This window comes from Apiospora hydei (assembly GCF_038363865.1).
Source record: "Apiospora hydei strain CBS 114990 chromosome Unknown utg000009l_segment0_segment0, whole genome shotgun sequence".
Lineage (NCBI taxonomy): Eukaryota > Fungi > Ascomycota > Sordariomycetes > Amphisphaeriales > Apiosporaceae > Apiospora > Apiospora hydei.
The window spans coordinates 1,596,777-1,619,304 of NW_027117368.1; the positions used below are offsets into that span (position 1 = coordinate 1,596,777).

Genomic DNA, 22,528 nt, shown 5'->3' on the forward strand with positions numbered 1-22,528 from the left:
TGAGGTATGTATGCACAGTGGCCCACCCCTCCTATGACTTGGACAATGACCCTCCGCTATTGAGACGCAAATGCAAAGTACATACGCATGTATGTTCGTCCAATGCCGTCACTTATGGCCAGGTCATGCTCAGTCAGCTTTGGTTGCTTTGCATCCAAGCGACCTTGGAAAGGGCAGCAGCCCTGCGGCCTGGCCGGACTTCGGCATTCGACATGGACCCGAGGATGTCTTTTCTTTGCTCGAACCTGGCCCAGCGTCTCTTCCATTCTCAAAACCTCAGTTGGCGGCTTGTGATGGCCCTGCCCACCTTGCAGATCGCGATCACACCGGAGCACTCGAGATGGATGTTTAGCCTTTTGCAATATGGCTTCTTCGTGAGGCCTCGCGTGTATGGCATGGGCGATCGATTCCGGCAGACTCAGACGGGACCTGCATCCAGTCTGCCCGACTTTGGACAGCCTGAAGGACCAGTAGAATGGAACGACAGGGCCTTCTGACGCCGAGCCCTTCCGCGGAATGATCCCCGTTACGGTAGCGATCAGCAATATGCATAGCATCCACCAATCCCAAGCAGCAAGTCGCTCTCTCTCTCCAGAGTCCAGGCTCTCTGGACACCCTATTGGTATCATGTTCTGACCGACCATCACCACCACCACGTCAAAAAGCTCGCCAACTCGATAGTCGTCAGTCACGATGCCAAAGTGTTTTTTTTCGGTGATTATTGTAGGGCCACTTTAACCGAATTAGCCGCCTAGACTTGGCCAAGCCCGACCCTTCGCATCCTCCTTCCAGCCGCACTATATCCCCACATCGCCCGTCGTCAGTGACCACTACGGTGGCACCATCATCGTCCAACCATGCTTCCCACGCGGTGCCGAGGAAGCCTCCTCCACGGACGCGGGAAGCCCCGAGCGCTCATATTACCATGGCGACAAGCTTCCTCGTTCTGGTAATGGGTTACATCTGCAACCCAGGTGCACGAAAACTCGACCGCCACCATGCAATCCAGTCTTCGATCATCACAATCTATCCGTAATCTAATTACAGGGCCGAAAGCGAACAGACTGTTCCGGCTGGCATGCGACGACACCACTCAACGAGAAGGGCTGAAGCGCCCGTTGCTTACTGGTTGCTTATGCGTTCGAGAATCGGAATCTGGTGGTGTGCATTACATCGCTGATACTTGCTGAATCCAGCAGTCTTCCAGAATCCACCACGCCCGGTCTCTTCCCGGGGCATTCGATGATGCCTGGTCAAGCTGGTGCCTGGCTAGTTGACTAGCCCAGGCGATCCAACTACAAGTCCCGACTTCAGGCGTTTAGTAAGTAGGCATTCCAGGCACGGAGCATGATGCGTTGACCAACATGACACATACAAAGATCTGTTTAAGTCCATCAAAATCCGGGATGCCACCTTACAGCCTGACCATATATTTGTATATAACTTGATGTTCGCCTGAGCGTCATGCAAGGGAGGTACGAAGGGTAACGACGGGCGGAAGGGCGACAACCCGGGTTACCAATAAAACCATGCACGTGAATTTTGTTCTTTTTATAGAACACCGGCTGTGCGACATTACTTTGGGTGTACATTAGCAGTATGCAGCATGTGCCGCCTGCAAAAAGCAAACGCATACCAGAAACCACCTGGCCATGTACCTTCGATTCCGCTTCCCGCTATGCAAAACTCATCTCGCCTAAGGGTATATACCATGCATCGCTAAAGCACAAGAAAGGTCGACGCTTTCGGTCGACACCTGAATCCCATCTAAGTCCCACCTATCATACATTCGCTAACGATGAGAGAGCACTGTCGCTCCGGGCTATCCGTTCACTGATGTGGCTATTGCGACGGCGGGCATCGTTCTTGGAGGGGCTGATATGCATCCAGACCTCATCTCCTAGAGCCCATGTGATGACGCCGACGAGAGGGTTGCCGTTTGCGTCCTTGGGCGCACTCTTGAGAGTTCCTCGGAATCAATCTATCACTCGCAGATGCATTTCGTTCGGAACCTTCAGCCGTACAGCGATCCACTTGTCCTGGGTGAGGTAGATGGCACGTTCTGGGTTGACTAATGTCTTGCTCAGCCATGCCATCCACGTCGGATAGAGCACAGCAAAGTCTGTCTGGCTAGGAATCTCTCATTGCCAATGTCGACCATCCTCTTGAAATTATGTTGCCAATGTATGAAGGCCTCGGAGCCAATGGTAGCGATCGGCCTCTGCACGCGGCTTTTGCTCTTCTCATCGACCATCGACGTTGCTGGCCCCCAGATCCAACAGAATCCCTTGCCCGACCAGAGGAGATCTCTCTGTTTTGCGACAAATCTGGACGGATGTAGCTCCATCAACGGAATGGCCCATGATGGTGGCACGTTCCAAGAACATGAGCCCGGTCCAGTCTGACCAGGCTACACCGTCCAGACCTTTGGGACTCGACCCTGATGTTGCTTTGCTTACGGAGATTCGAGTTGGTAATAAGATCCCCCTAACCACAGTTCATCTGGCTCAACACGCTGATCGCCTCCTCGATCTCAGCCATTCGCATCACAATCTGTGCGTTTCGAAGCTCTGTATCGGCCCCATTCGCATTCTGCGGCGCGTTGTCCTGCGCATTATTCTTGGGGACTCAACTTCGTAATGGGTCCTAGGTTCTGTGTTGTCGATACGGTTGCCATCTGTGAGTTTGCTGCTTGGTAGGATGTTGACGCAGGATCGCGCAGCGCTCCCGTCGTGATGCTCCATGGCAACGACAATTAAGCCGTTCGATGCCAGTTCGCCGAAGACTGCACTATAGCATATCCTAGAGCCGCCGAGTCCGCGAGAGAACACGACGACCGGGAATGCAGGCTTTCCGTACGTGTCCTCAGTCAATGTCTGATGCCCCACGGAGTTAAGTCCGGGGTCAGCAATCCACGGTCTACCTGAAAATTTGTCAGGGAGCCTACGTCATAAGGGTCAGTGTAAAACCCGACCAGAAGGTTTCTAGCTGGCGATCGCGATCACAGAAAGCCAATCTGGCAATGACCCTGGCGCTAACTGGCATCGTCCTCTCCAAAGTTTCGTTTCCACCATTTGGGATCTGTCTTTGTGTGGCCCATAAAGTTTGTTCGGTACGCCTAGGCTATCCGGCTGGTCGGAGTCAGGTACCATATGGACCATCTGCCCGTTCAACCGTTTTGATCTGGCATGTGCAGTTGGTGTTTGGTTGTGCTGCCACTATGTACCGAGCACTGCATATGTACTTATGTTTGGCTTTGGCGAACCTGGATCTTTCTACTTGTTGAATCTCCCCTGTTTGGCAGGCTCGGACAGGGACAGGTAGGCTTTAAATGCATCAAAGCTCTGATGTTGTCAGTTGTTAGTTTATGCGACTCTGACAGATGCACAGAGCCTGGGCCTAGACGTCGAAGGTTTATGTCAAGCCAAGCCTCAAACCTGATGTCGCGGATAGGCGGCTCAAAGTCCAGTATGTAGATCGCCGTCGCAAACCACCATGGTGCAATGCTCCAGATAGGTTAGTATTCGGTCAACTTGGAATACTAATAAGTCCGAACACTCGGTTGTCGGTCGGGTCGGAAGTAGAGCAGTAGAGCAGTAGAGCAGGCGAGCAGGTGGGGTGTGGGCCGACAAAATACGAAATACGTCATGCGCTCGGGCCAATGGCGAGCTTGGGAGGGTGCTACAGTAATAGTTGAACGTTTCCCGGGCTCTGCCGTTGGCAATGATGCCGATAGCAAACTCGTCAATTCCCAGTCAATCCCGTTCTTTCTTTTGCTAGTAATAGAACCATTGCCAGCGACCTTATTCGCAACAACCGCCTTCTTTTTCCAATCTTCAATTGGGTACCCTAGTAAACGCTTTGTACCTCTACAGCCCCCGTCACAATGTTCGCCAGATCTGCTTTCCGCGCGGCTCAGCCGTTGAAGCGCGTAAGAAGCCGAAAATGCCCTCAAAAGACCAACGTTCCGATCAATTGAAGCTGACAACCCTCTTCGCAGAACCTGCTTTCGCGATCCTATGCCACCGAACCCGCCAAGGGTGGCGCCAACCCTCTCCTCTATGCCGCCGGTGCTGCCGCCGTTGGTGGCGCTGCCTACTACTTCACGGCCACGCCCTCCGGAAAGAGCGCAGCCCACAAGGCCGAGAAGGAAGTCAAGAGCGTCGCGAGCGGCACCCCCAAGGTCGCCTTCACCGGCGGCGACCAGGGCTTCGTCTCCCTCGTGCTCGAGGATTCCGAGGTCATCAACCACAACACCAAGAAGCTGCGCTTCAAGCTGCCCGAGGACGACATGGTCTCGGGTCTGCACATCGCCAGCGCCATCCTGACCAAGTTCAAGAACGAGGGCATGGAGAAGCCCGTCCTGCGTCCCTACACGCCTACCAGCGACGAGGGTAAGTTTTGAACAACACTATAGTGGCCAATGGCTCCCTGTGCGCAGTGGATCACTAACGCCGGCTCTCCGCTCTAGATGACAAGGGCTTCATGGAACTCATCATCAAGAAGTACCCCAACGGTCCCATGTCCACACATCTCCACGACATGGTGCCTGGCCAGCGATTGGACATCAAGGGACCCCTTCCCAAGTACACCTGGGAGTCCAACAAGCACAACCACATTGCCCTGATTGCCGGCGGCACCGGTATCACGCCCATGTACCAGCTCTGCCGCGCCATCTTCAACAACCCCAACGACAAGACCAAGGTCACGCTCGTGTACGGTAGTCTGACCGAGGAGGACATCCTGCTGAAGAAGGAGCTCGAGAAGCTCGAGAACACCTACCCCCAGCGCTTCCGCGCCTTCTACGTCCTAGACAACCCGCCCAAGGGTTGGGCCGGCGGCAAGGGCCACATCGACAAGAACCTGCTGAAGACGGTGCTGCCCGAGCCCAAGGAGGAGAACATCAAGGTGTTCGTCTGCGGTCCCCCCGGCATGTACAAGGCCATCTCGGGCGCCAAGGTCAGCCCCAAGGACCAGGGTGAGCTCACCGGAATCCTTAAGGACATGGGCTACACCAAGGACCAGGTCTACAAGTTCTAAGCGACAGGATTGTGATATTTAGCAAGCAACCTCCTTTTTTTATCTGGCGACCATGAGACGATAGACTAGATCTGATGCCTGGCTGGACATGTTTGGCCTTGTCCCACTCCGGGATTGTTGTACTTGTAGAAATAAACTCTGTTAGCATAGCAGTTGATATCGGGAATTAATCTGGTCCCAACTTCCATAAGTCTTCTTTCTGCATCTTCAAAGTCTAACCTACAAATCGGTGGATAATGCTGCCCGCTTTCCCCGCAAGTTCTACCATTAACCTCTCGAAGCTCTCCTCATGATGCGTTGCCTGAGACTGTATCCTTGGCCATAATGTAGATCCCCACTAGTGTGACTATTGCTGCTTCTGCGGCCAAGGCTACCCTCGGATGTTGACTGGATCAAGGTTGCTGAAGAAGAAGAAAAAATTGAATTTCCGACGCCGCCGTCCCCTCCTTGATAATGATGAATACTGGTCATCGCGGCCGGAGCCGATGCCGTCCCTGTACGGCGGCCACTGCCGCCGCTGCAGCCGCTGCCGTCGTTGCTGCCATGGGCACCAACCTTAGTGCTGCTCCGCCGGCGGGTTCGGCGGTACCGCCCGTATGCGGAGTACGAGGAGGAGCCGCCGGCCTCAGACGCGGAGCTGGGGTGGCAGCAGCCGTCGCCTTCGTCCAGGGTGCTGCAGTACGCACTGAAGACTAGGGTCTCGACGAGGGCTGCGATGACGAGGCAGGTTAGGAGGGTGAGGGGCATGATGATGGTGACGATGATGATGAAGTTGCTGCTTGCTTGTGCGGGTTGTTTTTGCGTTCTTGGCCGCCACCTGCTCTTCTTCCTTTTCCCTAGTGAGGGGTTTTCTTTTTCTTTTGTTTCTTTGAAGTTTCGTTACTCTATTGTTGTAGGTTCCCTCTCTCTTATCGCCAGCGTGCTTGGAGGAAGGGATTGGAGAATTGGGTGTGTGCTAATGGGGGTGGAAGCCGCGATGTGCTGGCGGAGTGGGTGAACGAGGTGCAGAACAAGAAGAGTAAGAAGATAAGAATAGGATCTAGACGATCTCCCGCTATAGGAGCAACCGGATATGACGATGATGTTATTGGTTGTTTTGTGTCCCGGTGCCAAGGCGAGCAGGCCGGTGGCTCAGTTTCTTGGGAGTCTGTTTCACGAACGAAAGCCAAGGTGGAGGGTGACGCGCCTCATATGGATTGGTTTAGTTTGTTGGGAGAAATATGATATGATGTGCGTATATGTGTATCAGTTGAGTCAGAGAATTATTTAATAATAACGAATGAGCACACGATCGATCCCAGAGGGGTCTGACTCCATGGCTGCTGTCGCTGTGCGGGAATGTGACGGACATTATATCATCACACAGCTCCTTTTACACTTTTCCCTTAGTCAGGAGGTTTTGGGTCATGGATGTGCATGACTCTCCGTCGAGATGACTTCGCCTGCAACTAAGACATGATTTTTATACGTCTATCTTTGGGAAGGACGTATAATCACGACAAGTGATCTTGAGTGACCTGTTCATCTCGTCCAACTCAACAACAGGCCACCACGTGAGATGGGACACTCACCCTTTGAAAGTATCAATCGCGATGTCTCATTATTTCCGGGAGGGGAGAGAGACGAGATGCACGAACCTGCGGTGTGCCACTGTTCTGTTTCTCTTGTGCTCATTGCTAAAAAAGAATTCAGACGAAAACGGAGGAAGCCATGTGTGATTGCGAAGCACTGTGCTGGCCTGAAACATTAGATATTATGGCTGTATGTATATACTTTTTAAATCCGTCAAGATAAACTAAGCGTTTTTCTTACTCCGTGCGGCCTACGAAGTATTTATCCTCGGGAGATGGAGCATGCTAACTTCGGGGATTGAAGGCAACCTGGGAGCGGCACCAGGCGTTGCCGTATCAGAACCGGAAGGGAAATGCGCCGCGCCCGGAGCCGAGACGGAGCTGGTCGCGCCGCCCTTTTCGCCTCCTCTTCCTCCTCCCATGGGCATCGTCTTCTCCATGTACACGTTCCCCGACTGCAGGCGCCGGTTATCCCGTGTGCATTTGACGATGCCCCAGATGGCCACGCCGAGCAAGACCAGGCCGAAGATGCTCATGCCCACGATCAGCCCGATAAGGCCGCCCCGGGAGAGGCCGCCATAGTTGTCGGAGCCGCCGGAGCCGCCCGAGTGATCGTGGTCACGCTGGTGGTAGGAGCAGTTGTAGGTTTCCGGTAGCCAGCCCTGCGTCTCGAAGCAGAGGTTGTGCGTGGACTCGGGGATGTTGGCACCATAGCTCGGGAAGGGCACGATGTCGCCCTCGGTGCTGCTGGCGCCGAACTTGACGGGCGCCATGGCAACCTCCTTGGCGGCCATGTCGAAGACGAGGTAGCTGCGCTTCAGGAAGGGCGCGCCGATCGTGAGGCCGGCCATGTCGTCGCCGTAGTCCGCGGGATATTCCGCGGTTATGTTTTGGGCGCCAAACAGACAAACATCAGCGGAGTCCTCCTCGGCATCCTTGTCCTCGACCTCATCGTAGTCGTCGTCGTAGTAGGACCGGCTGCGGTGTTGTTTGCTCCAAGCATCCATCGGTAGCACAAGATCGGACAAGGGAACGGTGAGTTTCGGTCCCCAAGTGTTCGAGAACTGGATGCTAACCCGGCCCTCCACCTTGTCGCGTTGCGAACAGGGAATCGTAGCGAACATGTATTTCCGGCTGTAGGTGGCGCCGGCCATAGTCCACAGGGTCTCGGCGAGGTCCTGCGGCAGGTTCGAGACCGTGAAGGTGGGGTCGATGGTCACGAAGGGCAGCTGGGTCTTGTTCCGGACGGGCGTGAGGGCACCGTCGTCGGTGGCACTGGTGTTAAAGGAGGAAACCCAGGCGCTGAAGGTGTTAGTTGTCACGTAATAGCCGGCAGAGGTGTCCCGCGACTGCGTGAGGTCGAATCGTACGAGCGGCGCCTCGAAGGCCGACTTGTCCACCGCGCCTAGCAACAGGTTGCCCGTGGTGGCGTCCTCGCTGTCTAGCCACATGCTGAAAGCCTTAGAGTTGATCTGGCCGTCAGCGAGGAGGCGGTCCACGAAGGTGGGGTCGTCGGGACTGTCGGGCTCCTTCAAACCGGCTGCCAAGGTTGACGTGTTGAAGCCGAGGGACAGCACGCCGATGCGGGAGTCGGCCTGGTTGACGAGACCGAGGGTCATGTTGGCGACTTGGACGCCGCCGGGCAACTCCATATCATCCCGCACCATATGTCCAAACGCCATTTTCCCATCGGGGTAGACGGCCATAAGGTTCCTGTTGCCCACCGAGTAGCCGTACTCGTGCTCCACCACCAAGGTGGAACTCTCGTTGGCCCTGAAGGCATTGCGCAGGCAATCGTCCTCGGTCACTTTGTAATAACTGTTCCAGCTGGAATGTTGAGAACACGGGGCGGCGTCGGGGACCCATGAGTTGTAGTCGGACAGGGTCAAGGCCATGGACAAGTTCTGGGGCGGCGTGCCGACTGACACGTCCACCACGTAGGTCGCCTCGGAGCCGGAGAACTTCATGTCAGTGCTGCCCTTATTCTCCGACCCGGACCGCCGTTGTGGTTGGACAGAGCCATGCTGGACTGTCTGGCGCGAGAATGGGAAGAGCAGCTGGGCGTTGGCGCCGGTCGCAAGGGCAGCGGCGACAATCGCCACTAAACGAGTGGACGTCTTCATCGTAGCGCTGAAGACAGACAGGTATTAGGTAGATCCTATAGATCTATATATTATTAATATGAGAGCGAACGACTGAATAACACCATGATCGGCAGTGGCGCAGCCCCAAAAACAGGAAGACTATAAGACGAGACACGGTCAGGAAGGCAGGGAGAGAGCAGTCATAAGTAAGTACTAGCCAAAGGGCCGGGCGCCAGGATCGCGAGGGACCCCGTTGGGCGTTTGCGGGCCACGGCACACAGCAGGGAGTCCATCTCATCTCATGTCGTCTCACAAGTCACAAATTTTCGAGCGAAATTGAGAAGGGCCCGCCTTAGCGATATTGGTTATGGTGGTTTTGGGCATGGGGGTGGGTTAGTTCCAAGGTCGGCGAGTCTGCTTTGGGATGGACCATGTGGAGTTTATCTTAACGGTCCAGTAGCGCGTAAACTCCTTGCTGCAGTAACTAAGTACTTTTAAATCTTCAAGTTTGATCTAATTGCAGTAATAGTAGATACCTAGGTCTATTTGATATATATGTGCAATGAATACTGAATTAGGTATCCGATAAGTCCTTTCCTTGCATCTGCAAGTCGAGTCGGATTGATTCCAGAAGGAGGGGAGGGAAGAGGGTGTCAATCTTTAGGCCTTTAACTGCCCCACGGCCACTAGAGATCTAGGCAGCCAGCAGGTAACCTTACTTATAGAGTAGTCACTTGGCGGGGGCCGAAAGCTGCTCTCAGCCCAAGGGGCTGATTGCGGTCGGCAATCTTTACTTTTTAGTGGGCTGGGCTCGGGCCGTTAGGTCGTCAAATGTACCCATAGTGCTCGTCGTCCTTGCGATAAGGCCACCATGTGTCGCTGGATATCTTCCGGCTATCCCATCGCTCAATCACACATCCAGGGTAGTCCACCGAATAGTTCCGCAAAGGCAGCAGCGCCGACGCCTTGGACCATTTCGGTAGCGCAAACGACTGCCACTTCCACTCGTCCTCCGGCTCCAGCCTGCCCAGCTGGTGGTACGCCACAATGATGAGCCAGGTCCGCCCCTGGCCCCCTGGATGCTGTTCCTGGGACGCGCCCGGCCCGTCCGTGTCGTCGCTTTCCGAGCCGCCGCCTTCCGGCTGGCTCAGGCTGAAATCCGTGAGGCACATGGGACAGAACGCCCGGTCGTAGTCCACCGTCGTCATGGACGATCCCGCCAGCTCCTTCTTGCTGACGGCGAGCCCGGGCACGCGAAAGGAGAGGCCAGGCAGCTCGGCCCCGGCGTGAGTTCCATAGTGCCCACAGATGAAATGGGGCTGGTGGTCCAGGTAATCTCGTACCGTCGGGCTGTCGTGGCCGCCGTAGACCAGTTCGTGCGAGATGGCGAGGAACAGCTCCCCGTCAATGAGCCGGACCCGGGTCGTCTGGCGCCAGAAGGGCTTGTGCGGCGCGCGCTTCATGGCGGCTTTCGGATCGGCGGTGACGTGCAGCAGCTCCGAGAACTGACCATAGTCGTAGAGCAGGTCGTTCCTTATGAGGCGGGCATGGTAGTGTCGAAGCTGGAAGTGCGGGTTGAAACTCGTGTATTCCGATTTGCCGCAACACAGGGCGATGTTGCGATAGAAGAAGCGGCACCACGGCGACCACGGCAATGAGGACGCAAAGGCCTTGGCCACCTCTCTTTCGGCGTCGCACACATGCAACACCTTGCACGTATGGCAATACACGAAGCGGTTCTGCAAGTCGCGCTCCAGTAGTGGCAGCAAGTCGGGCTTTTGGACCACCAGCGACTCGAGTCGATGCTCGAGCAATTCGAACGCGGCGTGGCTGGTCAAGGCCAGACACAGAATGGCCTCGGAGGAGAGGTTCTCGATGACGACCAAAACTATATCAACCGGGAGGCTCAGCAATGTCGATTTGAGTTGGAGAGATAGTTTCCTGTTGCGAAACCAGCCGCGCTTGGCACAGTTGAGAATCATGGTAGGCGAGCAGAACTTAGGAGCTGTAAAAGGTCCAGCCCAGAACCCAGCAGACTACGGCGGCCCAGCTGCCTCTTTAAAGGCAAATGTGAAAAGGAGTCATGCTTTAATGACCGTGACACTTACTGAAGCCGGAAAATTGCACCGACATCTGAGTTTGAGACCTCGAGATGTCGGGGAGTCCCCGGGTTGAGGCGTTGAGTCAATTGTGTCGCTTGGGAACGCCGCATGGCATGATCTCTGCGACCTTTTATCTTTCAAGCCACGGGCACGAACTCATCAGCCTCAGTTGAGGGCCATCGGGTTGTCTCAACTTCATGGGATAAAGTGGTTGTCTCAGCTCTCCGCTGGGACCTTCTTCCGTATCGTTGGATAGTTGCCGAAGCAGGCAATAAAATCACAGCAAGGCCCCGGTTCCAGGATCACGCTTTGACAGGTATCGTGGTTTTGAGATCAGGAAACTGCACGCAATCGATGATTGTCTGTGCATGAAATGTCTGCCGGCCTTCAACGCCGAGTGCTTTGCATCAGGTCATAGAAGAGAGCCTGTAAAGGTGAACGAAGTCCAATCGCGATCTATGAGCGTCTCCGATCAGATACACGTCAATTCGGTGGCATTTCACTTTGATTATTGCCTGCTCTGCCTGATAGGAAGCGTCACCCGAGATATTGCTTCAAGCCCCTTACTAGCTTCTTCCATGGCAGAACTTGGCATGAGAAGCAGCAAAGCCAGGGGAAACTCTGGTAGATGTGAATATCACCATTAAGTTCACGTAGAGATTGGTATTCCGACCCGAAAACAGGTCCCTCGTCTCTATTTTGCTCTCATGTGCCAAGGTAGGCATCGCCCGTGATGAGAAAGTATCGAAGATACGGCACGGACATGGGAGGGATGTGAGTGGTTCTGGGTCTGAGAGCCGTCATGCTTAATCATGGCCGTATGATAACGGGCGTAACCTGGCATGGCTCAGGCACTGGCATACTTCGATGGCCCTCTGTGCATGGAATAGATACTTTTGAAGTGCCAAGTTGGTAGTAATGGAGGCATCGTTCAAGTAACTAAGAGGCTCTATCGATGAGCTCTACCAGATGCTGATTTTCATAAATGTTTGCTTACACAGCCTTTTACCACTCCGTGCAGAAAAAAGTGACCACAGAGGTATTACCTGACGTGTCGATCATGTCAACAAACTACCAGCTTCAGTGATCAGTGAGCTCTGTGCTGCTATCGTTTGTTTCGCGACCTGTGGAAGACGCGTTCCGTGCCGTTGCGAATTGCGAGACTGTCATTGGACAGCTAGCCATCAATAGAAAATGCATAATGAGTACAACCAAATGAGTCTCTGCCGTTGTTTACGCCGCTACGCATGCAAGGACGAAAATAGTACGGAAGGGAAATGGACCGATACTGAGACAGCAACACGAGGAGTATGTAGGCCGTTGTTGGAGTAGTCCAGCCCACCTACTTGAAGCAACGTTGTTATTGCACTGGAGGGGGTATTGTCCGGCGGGAAAAGAACTCGCCGGCCAGGAAAGGAAAGAGATGATGCAAATTCCCTCTCCCCTACTGGCTTGCGAATCTTCAGCCAAAACTGTATTTTTGCTTTTGGCGCAGGGTCGCGAACCTCTGCCCATCTCGGTCTCCTCGCCGTCCCGCCCATGCCATCTAGTTGATCAAGAAATCAACCATCTAGAGTATCATGTCCATACACGGAGGAACTTCCGGCTATCGTTTATGATTTGTCTCTCGTACGATTCGTTGCAGATCGCAACAAACCGTTTTGCTTCCTCAGAGGCATCCGAACAGGAAACGGAGACTTGGTTTGATGAGCCGTCGGGGCTAATGTAGGGCACGTAGGATAAGTAGTCATGATGAAATCAGAATATAAAGAGGCATCAACCGCCTCACCACTCAGTATACCGTTCTCACCATCATCGACAACCTCGTCCCAGCAACCCAACCAGCCCCAGCTACCCCTGGACCCCCAGAAGCATCAGCTCTCTCTTCACTCTTTCAGCAATATAGCTACCCAGCCAACACCTTTCCCAACCTCATATAACCCAACATTCATAAAGACGTAGCTAAACCGAGCTACCGTCTTGGCCATCTTGGTCACGCTGTCCATGGCGGCGCCCAACTCCAAGAAGGACAATCACGACAAGGACCATAAGGACCATAAGGGTGATAGCTCTGTCATCATCGCCCCCAGCAGTAGCTACACCGCCACTGATGTAAGCTGTCTCTGAACATAATCTGTTTCTTCTACCTTTACCAAGGCCAAGGCTATGTATGTGTATGGAAGTATTTGCACGGAACTGGCAGTTGTCCTATTATAGCCGCCATACAGTACTAGCTACCCGTCAGCGGGTGGAAGCAGCAATGCTTACCCCATCAATGAGTATACCGGCTATGAAGTCGGATACCCTGTAGGCGGAAACGGTGACTCTGACGACAAGAAGGACAAGGACGACAAGGAGAAGGATGAGAAGGACGACAAGAAGGACGACAAGCACGATGGCGATTCTACCTATGGCTACCCAGTGGGCGCCAGAACCAGCCACGACTCCAAGCATGACAAGGACACCAAGAACGGCAACTACGGCTCCAGTTACCCCGTTGGTGACGACACCACCAGCCATGACTCCAAAGACATCAACAATGCCGACGACCACAGCTACGGCAGTTACCCGACCGGCGGTAACTACAACGGCCCAGCCGCCTGCAAAAGCAGCAAGAGCAAGTTCGGCAAGCGCAACAGCAGCAAGGCCATGTGCTGCCAGCTGGACGTCATGGGCCTGGTCAGCACGCCCTGCCAAGATGGTATGTTACACGCTACTACCACGCGTCGACGATGAAATACTCCTTTCCCTTTCCCTATATTTATTTGGCCCAAGACCACTTACTTGACTAATCAACGAAACCCAACTCCAGCCTCGGATAGCGACCTCACCGCGACCCAGCTGATGAGAGAGTGCTCCGCCTCGGGCTTGACCGGCATGTGCTGTGAGGGCGAGATTCCCCTCTTTTACATCGGCGCCGTCTGCACCAAGCCGAAGCGCCGCTGAAGGCCAAGAGCTGCATCGGGCGAGCACATACTGGTGGACGACGCCTTTTCACACATGCCTCTTTTACTTAATGGGTGAACGGGCATGGATTATGGATGATATAAAGCATGTGAGGGTCCAACAAATACTGGACAACTTCGGATAGGGGCTTGTGGATAAATTTTCACTTCTGAACATATGTTATTAGTATTTACCAATGAGGAGTTTCAATTCGTTTTTTATTTTCCATAGTCAATTTAAGCTAGCTTGGTTTTCGTTTGCTATATGCTCACACAAACATTGCTGAACGTAACCCGGCGCGGTGATGGTGCCAAAGGGGCATGTAACTTCAAATCGTCTCATTGAGTCATCTAGATCAAGTCATGTATCATCATCTACCAAACAAATCATAAACATAAACGGTCATTTTAGATCCTTTTCCATTTCCATTTCCTCATTCCCTTCCCTTCCTTTTCCTTTATTCACCCCTTTACTGAACAGGAGGCAGCCGCAGCTCCTCGTCTCCACTGACCTCCACGACGCCCTCGACGCCCTGGTAAGTGTAGCGCACGTGCAAGACCTTTTCGAGCGCGGGCGACGGGTCCCAGAACCCGAGCAGGTTGCTCTTCTCGAGCCCCGCCGGGATGTGCAGCCGCCCGTCGCTGACAAGCGCCGCGACCGCGACCGTCGTGTCGGCTACCTCCTCGGAGCCCCAGGCGTTGCTGCTATGGCTACTGTGGCGGCTGCTGTGGCGGCGGGAGCTCTTCTCCTCCGGCGGCGCCTCTGCCTTGACGCCGTACTTAGCGCTCAGGATGACGAGCCCGCCATTGGTGCCGCGCTCCGCGGCTTGCTTCGCCTGCACGTTGTCCGCGAGCAGGAATGTGACCTCGTCGGCCTCATTTTGGCGCTGCTGCACTGTGGCCAGCCGTCTCGCCTCACGCCGCCGGGCCGCGGCCAGACGGCTGCGCTGCCGGAGTAACTCCCACGCGGCCAGGGTCGCAAACGGCACTAGAGCACTCCAGAGCAGCGCGGCCCGGGCCTTGAGGGCGGCGTGGCTGGCGGGACAGACGAGGAAGGGCAGACGGATGGTCTGCCCGCCCAGGCGCGACCAGCACAGGGAGAAGTGCAGGTTGTGCGCACTCAGGCCGATCTCGAAGCCGAAGGCAGAGAATCGCCCCGTAGTCCGCAGGCAGCGCAGGGTGAGCACGCTGGCCCAGATCGAAGTCCACGACACGCCGGCCTCCATGCGGATCCGGCGGCCGAAGCTGAGTTTGTCATCCTTGGAAGACAGCTCAGGCTTGTTGAAAACCTTGCCAATAAGGCGTTTGGGCCAGCTCAGGATCGAGCTCAAGCTGGTGGAAAGCATGGCCGACGAGCCCAAGCACCCAGGCTCCGCGTTGGCCGAGACGGTCAGATCGACGCCACGACGACTCGATGGGTTCTTCCATCTCCCAGCAGCTTGTGGGGCCAGGGGTTCCAAGAGGTTTGTAGACCGAGCGGTGTATTGGGTAGTGTACGCGAGGTCCAGTCTCGGAGGGAGGGCCACTGGTAGTACGAGGCTGAGGAACCTTCTGTTGATGTTGGAGAACTGGGCGACTGCGTGGCATATCTGGTCCGGCTTGGCGATCCAGTCTCCGCTTTCGGCCTTCAATAGCAGAAGACCGCCGGCGGTCGGCCGCTGTACAAGAGCCGACAGACGAGGGAGTCTTCCCTGCCAAACAGGGGCTTTGGTAGCAACTTGAATGATGCTCCGCGTCTTGTCCAGGGGCAGGGCCACACAATGAGTGACTCGAAGTCCGACCGCAGGCAGTGGAATGATATCCGACTCCAACTCGATAATGGGCCGGCTCAGATCCGTAGATCTCGTAGACGGCAGGCTATGCTGCAAGGTGAGTGTGATCAGTGGCTGGACCAAGCCGTCTCGCAATCTTGCAATATGGTCTCTGGGCATGTAGCCGGGCAGGCATGGCTGGTAATTGTCGACCAAAGCAGCACTGGGCACGGTTGCAAGGTCCTGCATGAACCCATAGATGCTGCTGTTGATCGTTAATCTGGTGGGCCGGGGTTGTATAACTGCGAGACCAGGGTTCTCATCGTCAGCCAATTCCTTTTCCGACCCGTCATCAGTAAGGACGATGCGCGGTTCACTGTCCAGAAGATGATGAGGCGTATAAAGCAGGTAAATCATGTCCAGATTTTTGCCAAGTCCGGGGAGAAGCACTGAGAAAGAGTGGCTCGTGAAGAAATCAACCGGTTTCAGCATGGAGGGGGACGGTTCTGAGCCATCCTCAAGGGCACGAACCAGGCCCTCGGCATCGACGCGAAGGCCAAAATCGAAGGTGTCGAGGCTGTGGTCCAAGTTCAAGCGGGCGCGATCGGCCGTAGCATCGAGGGTCCGAAATGGGGAGATTGAGAGCGGTAAGTCACTGTCCTGGTCAGGCTCCCCAAGCAATCCCGTTCGTACACCAGTCGCCTCTGAGGGTTGCTCAGGGTCTCGAAAGCTTCCTGAACAACGGCCCAGTAGATCTGGGCGACCTGGCGAGCTTTCGCCGGATGGGCGTTAGGATGCAGCAAGGTGAAGTGACGGTAGTACGCCCGGCGCACCTCTTCCATGGAAGCGTCCGGGGCCAGGCAGAGCAGCTCGTAAAAGTTGCGGGCCTGCCCGACGTCGCGCAGTGCGGCGGGAATCGGGTCCCCGCCAGCCTGTGGCGGCAGCAACTGCTGCTGTTGCTGGTACACGGACCCGTAATCGGTCCCTTGATCCCACATCGAGGAGGCCCCATCGTCGAAGTCAAATTCAATCTCCTGCCGGGTGGCGGCGAACTGCGAGTTGAGCGAGAAGCGCGATGGCTGCGCCTGCGATGCTCCGGACCCATAGACGCCTCCCGCGGCCGACTGCGGCTGGAGAAGGTCGTCATTGTGAGCGCCCGACCGCCGCGAAACGCGCGAGGCCGAGTCGGTGTGGTCCCGGTGCCTGCGTGAGGAGGACTCGTGCTGGTCTTTATGTCTACGCGACGAGGACGAGGACTCGGCCTGGTCCTTGTCCTTGTGCTTATGCTTGCGGCTGCTGCGGTGCGAGTCCCCCATGGTCGGATGCGGGCTCTTCCAACAAGCGATTGGATCTGGTGCTGCTACTCTGCGTCGATGATTCGCAGCGGATGTGCGTCAAGCGGAGGTGAAAGTTCGAACAGATCAATGAGATGAGGAGCTCCTTCTAAGTAGCGGGTATGGGAGGGGAGAAAGTGGGAAGGCATCAATGTATACCATAGGTAGAAGGTCCTCTTCAAGCGATCGTGTGGTGCGGTGTGACAAGAAATAAACATTTGGTCCCCATTTTCTTATATTTTAGCGGGCCGGGCGGCGGGGAGGGGATGGGCCTGGGAAGCACGGAGCAACGTGTTGACGTGTGTCCTGCATAGTGCGCCTGGGCAGGGGTGGGAGCATGGTGCATGGAGAGAGGCAAGGCCAGGGTAGTAGTAAGGCCAACCACTTGATTTGAACATTCACGGGATACTGTGGAGAGAGAGAGGGCTGGTTGTGTTACGACACGCAACTTGGTAGCAGCAAATTCTCAATCACAGAATGCAACCCAGCTTGTAGTGATGATGATAACTTTTCACAATCCAGCTCGCGAGGGTTTACTTCACCGTTTCTGCTGAACATCTCCCCCATAGGTTCGTCGCCAACCCCCCGGATGCGGTCTGGAATACGTAGCAAGCGATTCAGTTGCGCTAGCAGCCCCGATGGAGCCGTGCCTGCGGTTTTGCTTGGCTGGCTAACGCAGGCTAAAAAAGAAGAATAAAAAGCGAGACGGGAAGAAAGGTGGCTGGCGTCTTCCGAGGGGAAAGCAGCATCATCGCGAAGAATTGTGTAACAATAAAAAGAAGTATATTTGATATCATGAACAAGTGGGCTGACTAGGGCCACTCTCCAAAGGAACGAACAACCCTATTTACAAAACAAACGGGTTCGCCAATGGGGGGCAGTATACTCCAAGCTATATGCAGAAGGAAAATCATCATGTGTAGGAGCAACTATACGTCGTGCCTATCCAAAGTGGCGAGTGGCACATACCCCTCGTCCTTCTTGGGCCCTCTGCCCAGGACGCTACCAGCAACACCTTGAACCCTTGTCAAGATGCTGTCCAGTCCCCAGCCACGCCCACGCCTCTTGATGCCGCCCTTCTCCGCAAGGAGTGCCTCGTCCATCCACGCCGGCCGCCTCCAGAATCGGAGCAGGAGCGAGCTAACCACAACGCTGACGCTACTGCAGGCCATCGCAGCACCAGCCGCCATCGGGTGAAGGTGGAACCCGAGCGGCAGGAATATGCCCATGGCAAAGGGAAGGCCGACGATGTTGTACATACAAGCCCACAGAAGGTTCATCTTGATACGCATGAAGATCGTGCGGGCGAGGTGCAGCGCTGCAGGGATATCCATCAAGTCATTCGGACGCATCAGAACAACGTCGGCCGCTTCCATAGCAACGTCCGTGCCACTAGACATGGCGATACCAACATCGGCCGTCGCAAGAGCTGGAGAATCGTTGATACCATCTCCAACCATGGCAACGCATTGACCTTGAGCTTGTAGCTGGCGCACAATCTCTTGTTTCTGATCGGGCGACACGCCAGCATAGACGTCATCTTCTGCAATCCCGACCAGCGAAGCAACTGCCAGAGCGGTAGATCGCTGGTCACCAGTGACAATGGCGGTACGGATACCCATCCGGTGAAGGACTTCGATGGCAGCGGAAGCACCTTCCTTGATAGTATCTGCGAGACACAGGTGGCCAGCGTACTTCCCATCAATGGCGATGAAAATGTTCGTGGTGCCAGCAGATGTGGAAGCCTTGGACTTGTTTGCCTTGGAGTTGATTTCCTCCGATGCCTCAATGTCGTCCTCAGACACTTCCACCTTGTTCTCCCGAAGGAAGCGGACATTGCCTACCAACACCTTGTAGCGGGTTCGCTGGCCGCTGGTGCTCGGCTCGACAGTGGCGCTGATGCCCCTGCCGACTGCTGCTTCAAAGTCACCTATGCTTCCATCAATGGCACTTTCCATGTCGACACCGATTTCGGTGCGCGCAGCTGCTAACACAGCTTTTCCGACGGGATGCTCACTGCCCATCTCAGCGAGACCGACAATCGTCCACCAGAGGCGTCGGCGCCAGTCGTTGCCTTCCCAAAGTGAAGTCAGCTTGGCAGTGGCGACACTCATCTTACCGTACGTGATGGTGCCTGTTTTGTCGAGAACTACCTGCGTAATCTTGGTGGTAGTCTCCAGGGCAGCGCCTCCCTTGACCAAGATGCCGTTCTCAGCACCAACACCAGTTCCAACCATGACTGCGGTGGGTGTGGCTAATCCTAGGGCGCAAGGGCAGGCAAAGACAATGACGGATATACACAGCTTGACGCAGACAAACAGTCGGCCTCCGCTCTGCTCTTGTAGGAAGATCTTGGGGGGTTCTTAAGGACGTGACTAAGGACCATCCACACGATGAAGGTCATGAGGCCGAGGAAGAGAATCGTAGGAACAAAGTAGCCCGCAAGCGTATCTGCCAGCCTTTGAATCGGCGCCCTGGTGGTCTGGGCGTCCTGCACAAGCTTGACGATCTGGCTGAGTTGAGTATCGCGACCAGCTCGTGTGACTCGAAAATCGACGCGTCCGTGGCTATTGACTGTCCCTCCAATAAGATGGCTTCCCTTCTTCTTGTTAACAGGGATAGCTTCGCCTGTCACCATGCTTTCGTCAACGTATGTTTCTCCACGGACGATCATACCATCTGCAGGAATTTTATCTCCAGGTCGTATAACAACAACGTCGCCAACCTGGATGAGTTCGGTAGGAATGACCTTCTCCTCAGCAGCATTGCCATCCACCACCGGGGTCTTTGGCACCCCCGAAGCTTGCACATCATCCCACCCCTCGGCTGCCTTTTCAGCAGCGATCGGGTCTGCATAAATAGTAGCCATGGACGGAGCAAGCGACATAAGTCGTGAGAGGGCTTTGGATGTCTGGCCCTTGGCATTGTTCTCGAGGAATCGACCAAAGGTGATGAAAGTGATGAGCATCGTGCTCGTGTCGAAAATGGTACTCGGGCGGCTGTGGGGAGGGAACATGAAGGACACACACATGGCCATTACACTGAAAAAGAATGCTGACGAGGTACCAAGCACGACTAGCACGTCCATGGTGGGAGACCCATGTTTGACAGACTTCCATGCTGAGACGTAGAAACGCTTCCCAATGCCAAACTGGATGGGTATCGTGAGAACCAGGCAGATGATATCGCCAAGGAACAGACCAGGCAGAATCTGCAAGGCACCAAAGTCAAGTGCGGGTATCATCATTGGGAAAATCATGCCAATGAAGAAGACTGGGATGGCGAAGGTAAGCGATACCTTGAATGCTCGACGCCATTCTTGGATCTCGCGAGTTTTGGCCAGAGACTCGAGTTGAGCGTTGTTGTCATCACTATCGGCAACCAAGGCGTTGAATCCCAGTTGTTCCACAGCATCAACGATCTGTCTTAGCCCAGTCACGGCCGCCTTGTGGGTGACTGTGAGACGAGAGGTAGCAAGGCTCAGGCGTGCTGTGTTTACGCCGGGAAGAGCCAACAAGGCCTCTTCGATCCCTTTGGCAGCAGCGGCGTCTGGACTACCATAGACCTTGAATTGGGCCGTAGACGAGCTGCCGCTATGGTCGCCTGTATCAAAAACCGTGGACAAGATAGCTGCCCCGAAGCCACGATCCTCAATAATCTCCGCGATCTTTTCGGCAGGCAGCTTTGCCGGGTCGTGGGTAATAACCGCCCTTTCGGCCAACAGACTGATATTGAACCTGAGGACACCGTCGATTCCGCTGAAGCCTCCTTCCACCGCTGATGTGCAGGCGCCACAGGTCATGCCTTCAATGGCGATAGTGGTCGTGGCAGAGGTCGCCCGTTTTACTTCGCCATCCGAATCAAGGCTTCTTGATTGCTTTTGTTGCTCGCTATCGATCAATGTCGCCCCAAAACCTCGGTCTTCAATGATCTCGACAATCTTCTCTGCGGGCAACAGAGATGCATCGTGTTCTATTACGGCGCGTTCGGACAGCAAGGATATGCTGAAGTGTTTGACGCCGGTAACGTCAGCAAAGCCGCCCTCGACAGCAGACGTGCAAGCGCCGCAGGTCATTCCCTCCACGGCTATCGTCGTCACTGTAGTCGTCGGCTCGTCGTCGTCGTTGTCGTCGTCGGCGTCAAATAGTTTATCGAAGGGCTTAAAGGCGGGCGAAGGCAGGTCGCTCGAGAGAACCTCGGCTTCGAAGCCACGGTCCTCGATTATTTCGCTTATCGCCTCGGCCGAGATGCGCTCGGGATCGTGCATCACTACCGCCCTTTCCATGACCAGACTAACGGATACATTTCCTACACCATCGACGCCCTTGAAGCCAGCTTCAACAGCAGAGGTGCAAGCACCACATCTTCTAGTTGTCAGTAACCAGGTATTGCAAACGCGTATATATGTGCAGCACGACTCACGTCATTCCACCGACTCTCAGAGTCGTAGTCGCCCAGGAGGCCGTCTTGGGCGTTTGTAGGAGGCCTGCATCGACCCCCTCGACGGGACCTTGATGTTTGCAGGAGCCATTGCGCGAGTTGCTGAAAGACTGCACGTATCGATTGGATGATCGGCGACCAGATCGCTGTATTAAATGAGGAATGGAGCGCGGGTCGACTATAATGTGGCCGGCATGGTATAATTCTCGCAAAGACGCAGTAAGTAACAAATAGTCGGGTATAGAGAAACTTGGCTCAGTCGATCATCAGAAGTCCAGCTCCGGGCAAACAGGCGTAAGAGGATAGATCACAGGGTGGCTATCGTCAGCTTATGTATTATTGCTGACCAAGGAAAGAAATGGAAGGCGATTTGCCGGCAGGGTGCGATTATGTATGTAGGAGAGCATCCGTCAGCAGCCAGCTCGGGGAAGACCCTTGCGAAAATGCACGCGCGGGTTTGAGTGTCACTGTCTTCTCGAATCTTTGGCGGACCGTGCGGATACTACGGAGTATTTGCTGGAACAATGGGCCAGGATCAGGGGACCAGGACCAGGATGTTTAATGCGTCCCCCCGTGGCCTGTAGCGCAACGTAATGGTGTCCGTCCAGAAGTTCCGTCTCTCTCTCTCTCCGAACGAAAAGAACAGGAAGGCGGAATAAGAAGCAACTCGAGTTGCGGATACTGGGACCGGCCACACAGCAAAGAATACGTATTGATTTGTGAGCAATAATGGGGGCTCTGGATAAGATTGATGCCCGTAAATGTAATCAAAGGTTCTTTATATTCCGCCTGCTCCGAGACAGTTCTGCTTTGTCTCTGCCGTAGCTGCGTAGACGAGCAAAAGAGACGGGCGAGGGTTCGGGTTCACTTGCGCAAACCAAACACGGTAGCGGCAGCGATTTGCCGAAGCTAAGTCGCCTAACATGCTGGCCATCACACACCATGACCCAATATCGACCTTATTGAACGCCGCGAGCCATCTCCACCGAGTGTTGCACCAAGCTCACTTCAACGTCCCATTTCAGGTTGCATGACTCGCACCATGGATGCAACCACAGATAAACGCTTCGGCATAGCAGCGATGGCATCGGAACTAAAGCTAGGAGGCTCCTGGAGGCCTGGGGAAAGAGGACAGCTGTGTTGTTCCCTGGTAACAACTGCTTAAAACGAGAAGCTCTTAACGATGCCAATGTTCCTGTAGGAACTCGGCCGGGCATTTTTCAATGCACGACAACCATTGATCTACTGTACTCCTTACAGC

General features: G+C 54.8%; 8 protein-coding genes across 8 annotated transcripts; 2 read left to right on the forward strand and 6 right to left on the reverse strand.

Moving 5' to 3' along the window:
* Window positions 1–2,487: 2,487 nt before the first annotated feature.
* PG997_012280 (phospholipase A2) lies at window positions 2,488–2,876 on the reverse strand (the record flags this gene model as incomplete). Its single annotated transcript, XM_066816594.1, is given in 2 exon segments — window positions 2,488–2,619; window positions 2,634–2,876. Coding segments are annotated over 2 exon segments (375 nt in total), but the record flags the coding sequence as incomplete, so codon positions are not given.
* Window positions 2,877–3,886: 1,010 nt separating this feature from the next.
* PG997_012281 (NADH-cytochrome b5 reductase) lies at window positions 3,887–5,040 on the forward strand (the record flags this gene model as incomplete). The annotated part of the gene is made up of 3 exons (XM_066816595.1): window positions 3,887–3,931; window positions 4,001–4,394; window positions 4,472–5,040. The coding sequence occupies 3 exons, from the start codon at window positions 3,887–3,889 to the stop codon at window positions 5,038–5,040; spliced, it is 1,008 nt and encodes a 335-aa protein (XP_066662287.1).
* Window positions 5,041–5,307: 267 nt separating this feature from the next.
* Window positions 5,308–5,787, reverse strand: PG997_012282 (uncharacterized protein; the record flags this gene model as incomplete). Its single annotated transcript, XM_066816596.1, has 1 exon — window positions 5,308–5,787. The coding sequence occupies one exon, from the start codon at window positions 5,785–5,787 to the stop codon at window positions 5,308–5,310; it is 480 nt and encodes a 159-aa protein (XP_066662288.1).
* A 1,075-nt stretch (window positions 5,788–6,862) lies between these two features.
* Window positions 6,863–8,734, reverse strand: PG997_012283 (uncharacterized protein; the record flags this gene model as incomplete). Its single annotated transcript, XM_066816597.1, has 1 exon — window positions 6,863–8,734. One exon carries the CDS (start codon window positions 8,732–8,734, stop codon window positions 6,863–6,865), a length of 1,872 nt encoding a protein of 623 aa, XP_066662289.1.
* Window positions 8,735–9,522: 788 nt separating this feature from the next.
* Window positions 9,523–10,677, reverse strand: PG997_012284 (F-box domain-containing protein; the record flags this gene model as incomplete). The annotated part of the gene is made up of 1 exon (XM_066816598.1): window positions 9,523–10,677. One exon carries the CDS (start codon window positions 10,675–10,677, stop codon window positions 9,523–9,525), a length of 1,155 nt encoding a protein of 384 aa, XP_066662290.1.
* Window positions 10,678–12,801: 2,124 nt separating this feature from the next.
* On the forward strand, window positions 12,802–13,743 carry PG997_012285 (fungal hydrophobin; the record flags this gene model as incomplete). Its single annotated transcript, XM_066816599.1, has 3 exons — window positions 12,802–12,909; window positions 13,015–13,498; window positions 13,610–13,743. The coding sequence occupies 3 exons, from the start codon at window positions 12,802–12,804 to the stop codon at window positions 13,741–13,743; spliced, it is 726 nt and encodes a 241-aa protein (XP_066662291.1).
* Window positions 13,744–14,212: 469 nt separating this feature from the next.
* Window positions 14,213–16,809, reverse strand: PG997_012286 (uncharacterized protein; the record flags this gene model as incomplete). Its single annotated transcript, XM_066816600.1, has 2 exons — window positions 14,213–16,070; window positions 16,187–16,809. The coding sequence occupies 2 exons, from the start codon at window positions 16,807–16,809 to the stop codon at window positions 14,213–14,215; spliced, it is 2,481 nt and encodes an 826-aa protein (XP_066662292.1).
* Window positions 16,810–17,756: 947 nt separating this feature from the next.
* Window positions 17,757–21,358, reverse strand: PG997_012287 (heavy metal translocating P-type ATPase; the record flags this gene model as incomplete). Its single annotated transcript, XM_066816601.1, has 4 exons — window positions 17,757–19,066; window positions 19,147–21,191; window positions 21,250–21,293; window positions 21,338–21,358. The coding sequence occupies 4 exons, from the start codon at window positions 21,356–21,358 to the stop codon at window positions 17,757–17,759; spliced, it is 3,420 nt and encodes a 1,139-aa protein (XP_066662293.1).
* Between the last annotated feature and the right edge of the window lie 1,170 nt (window positions 21,359–22,528).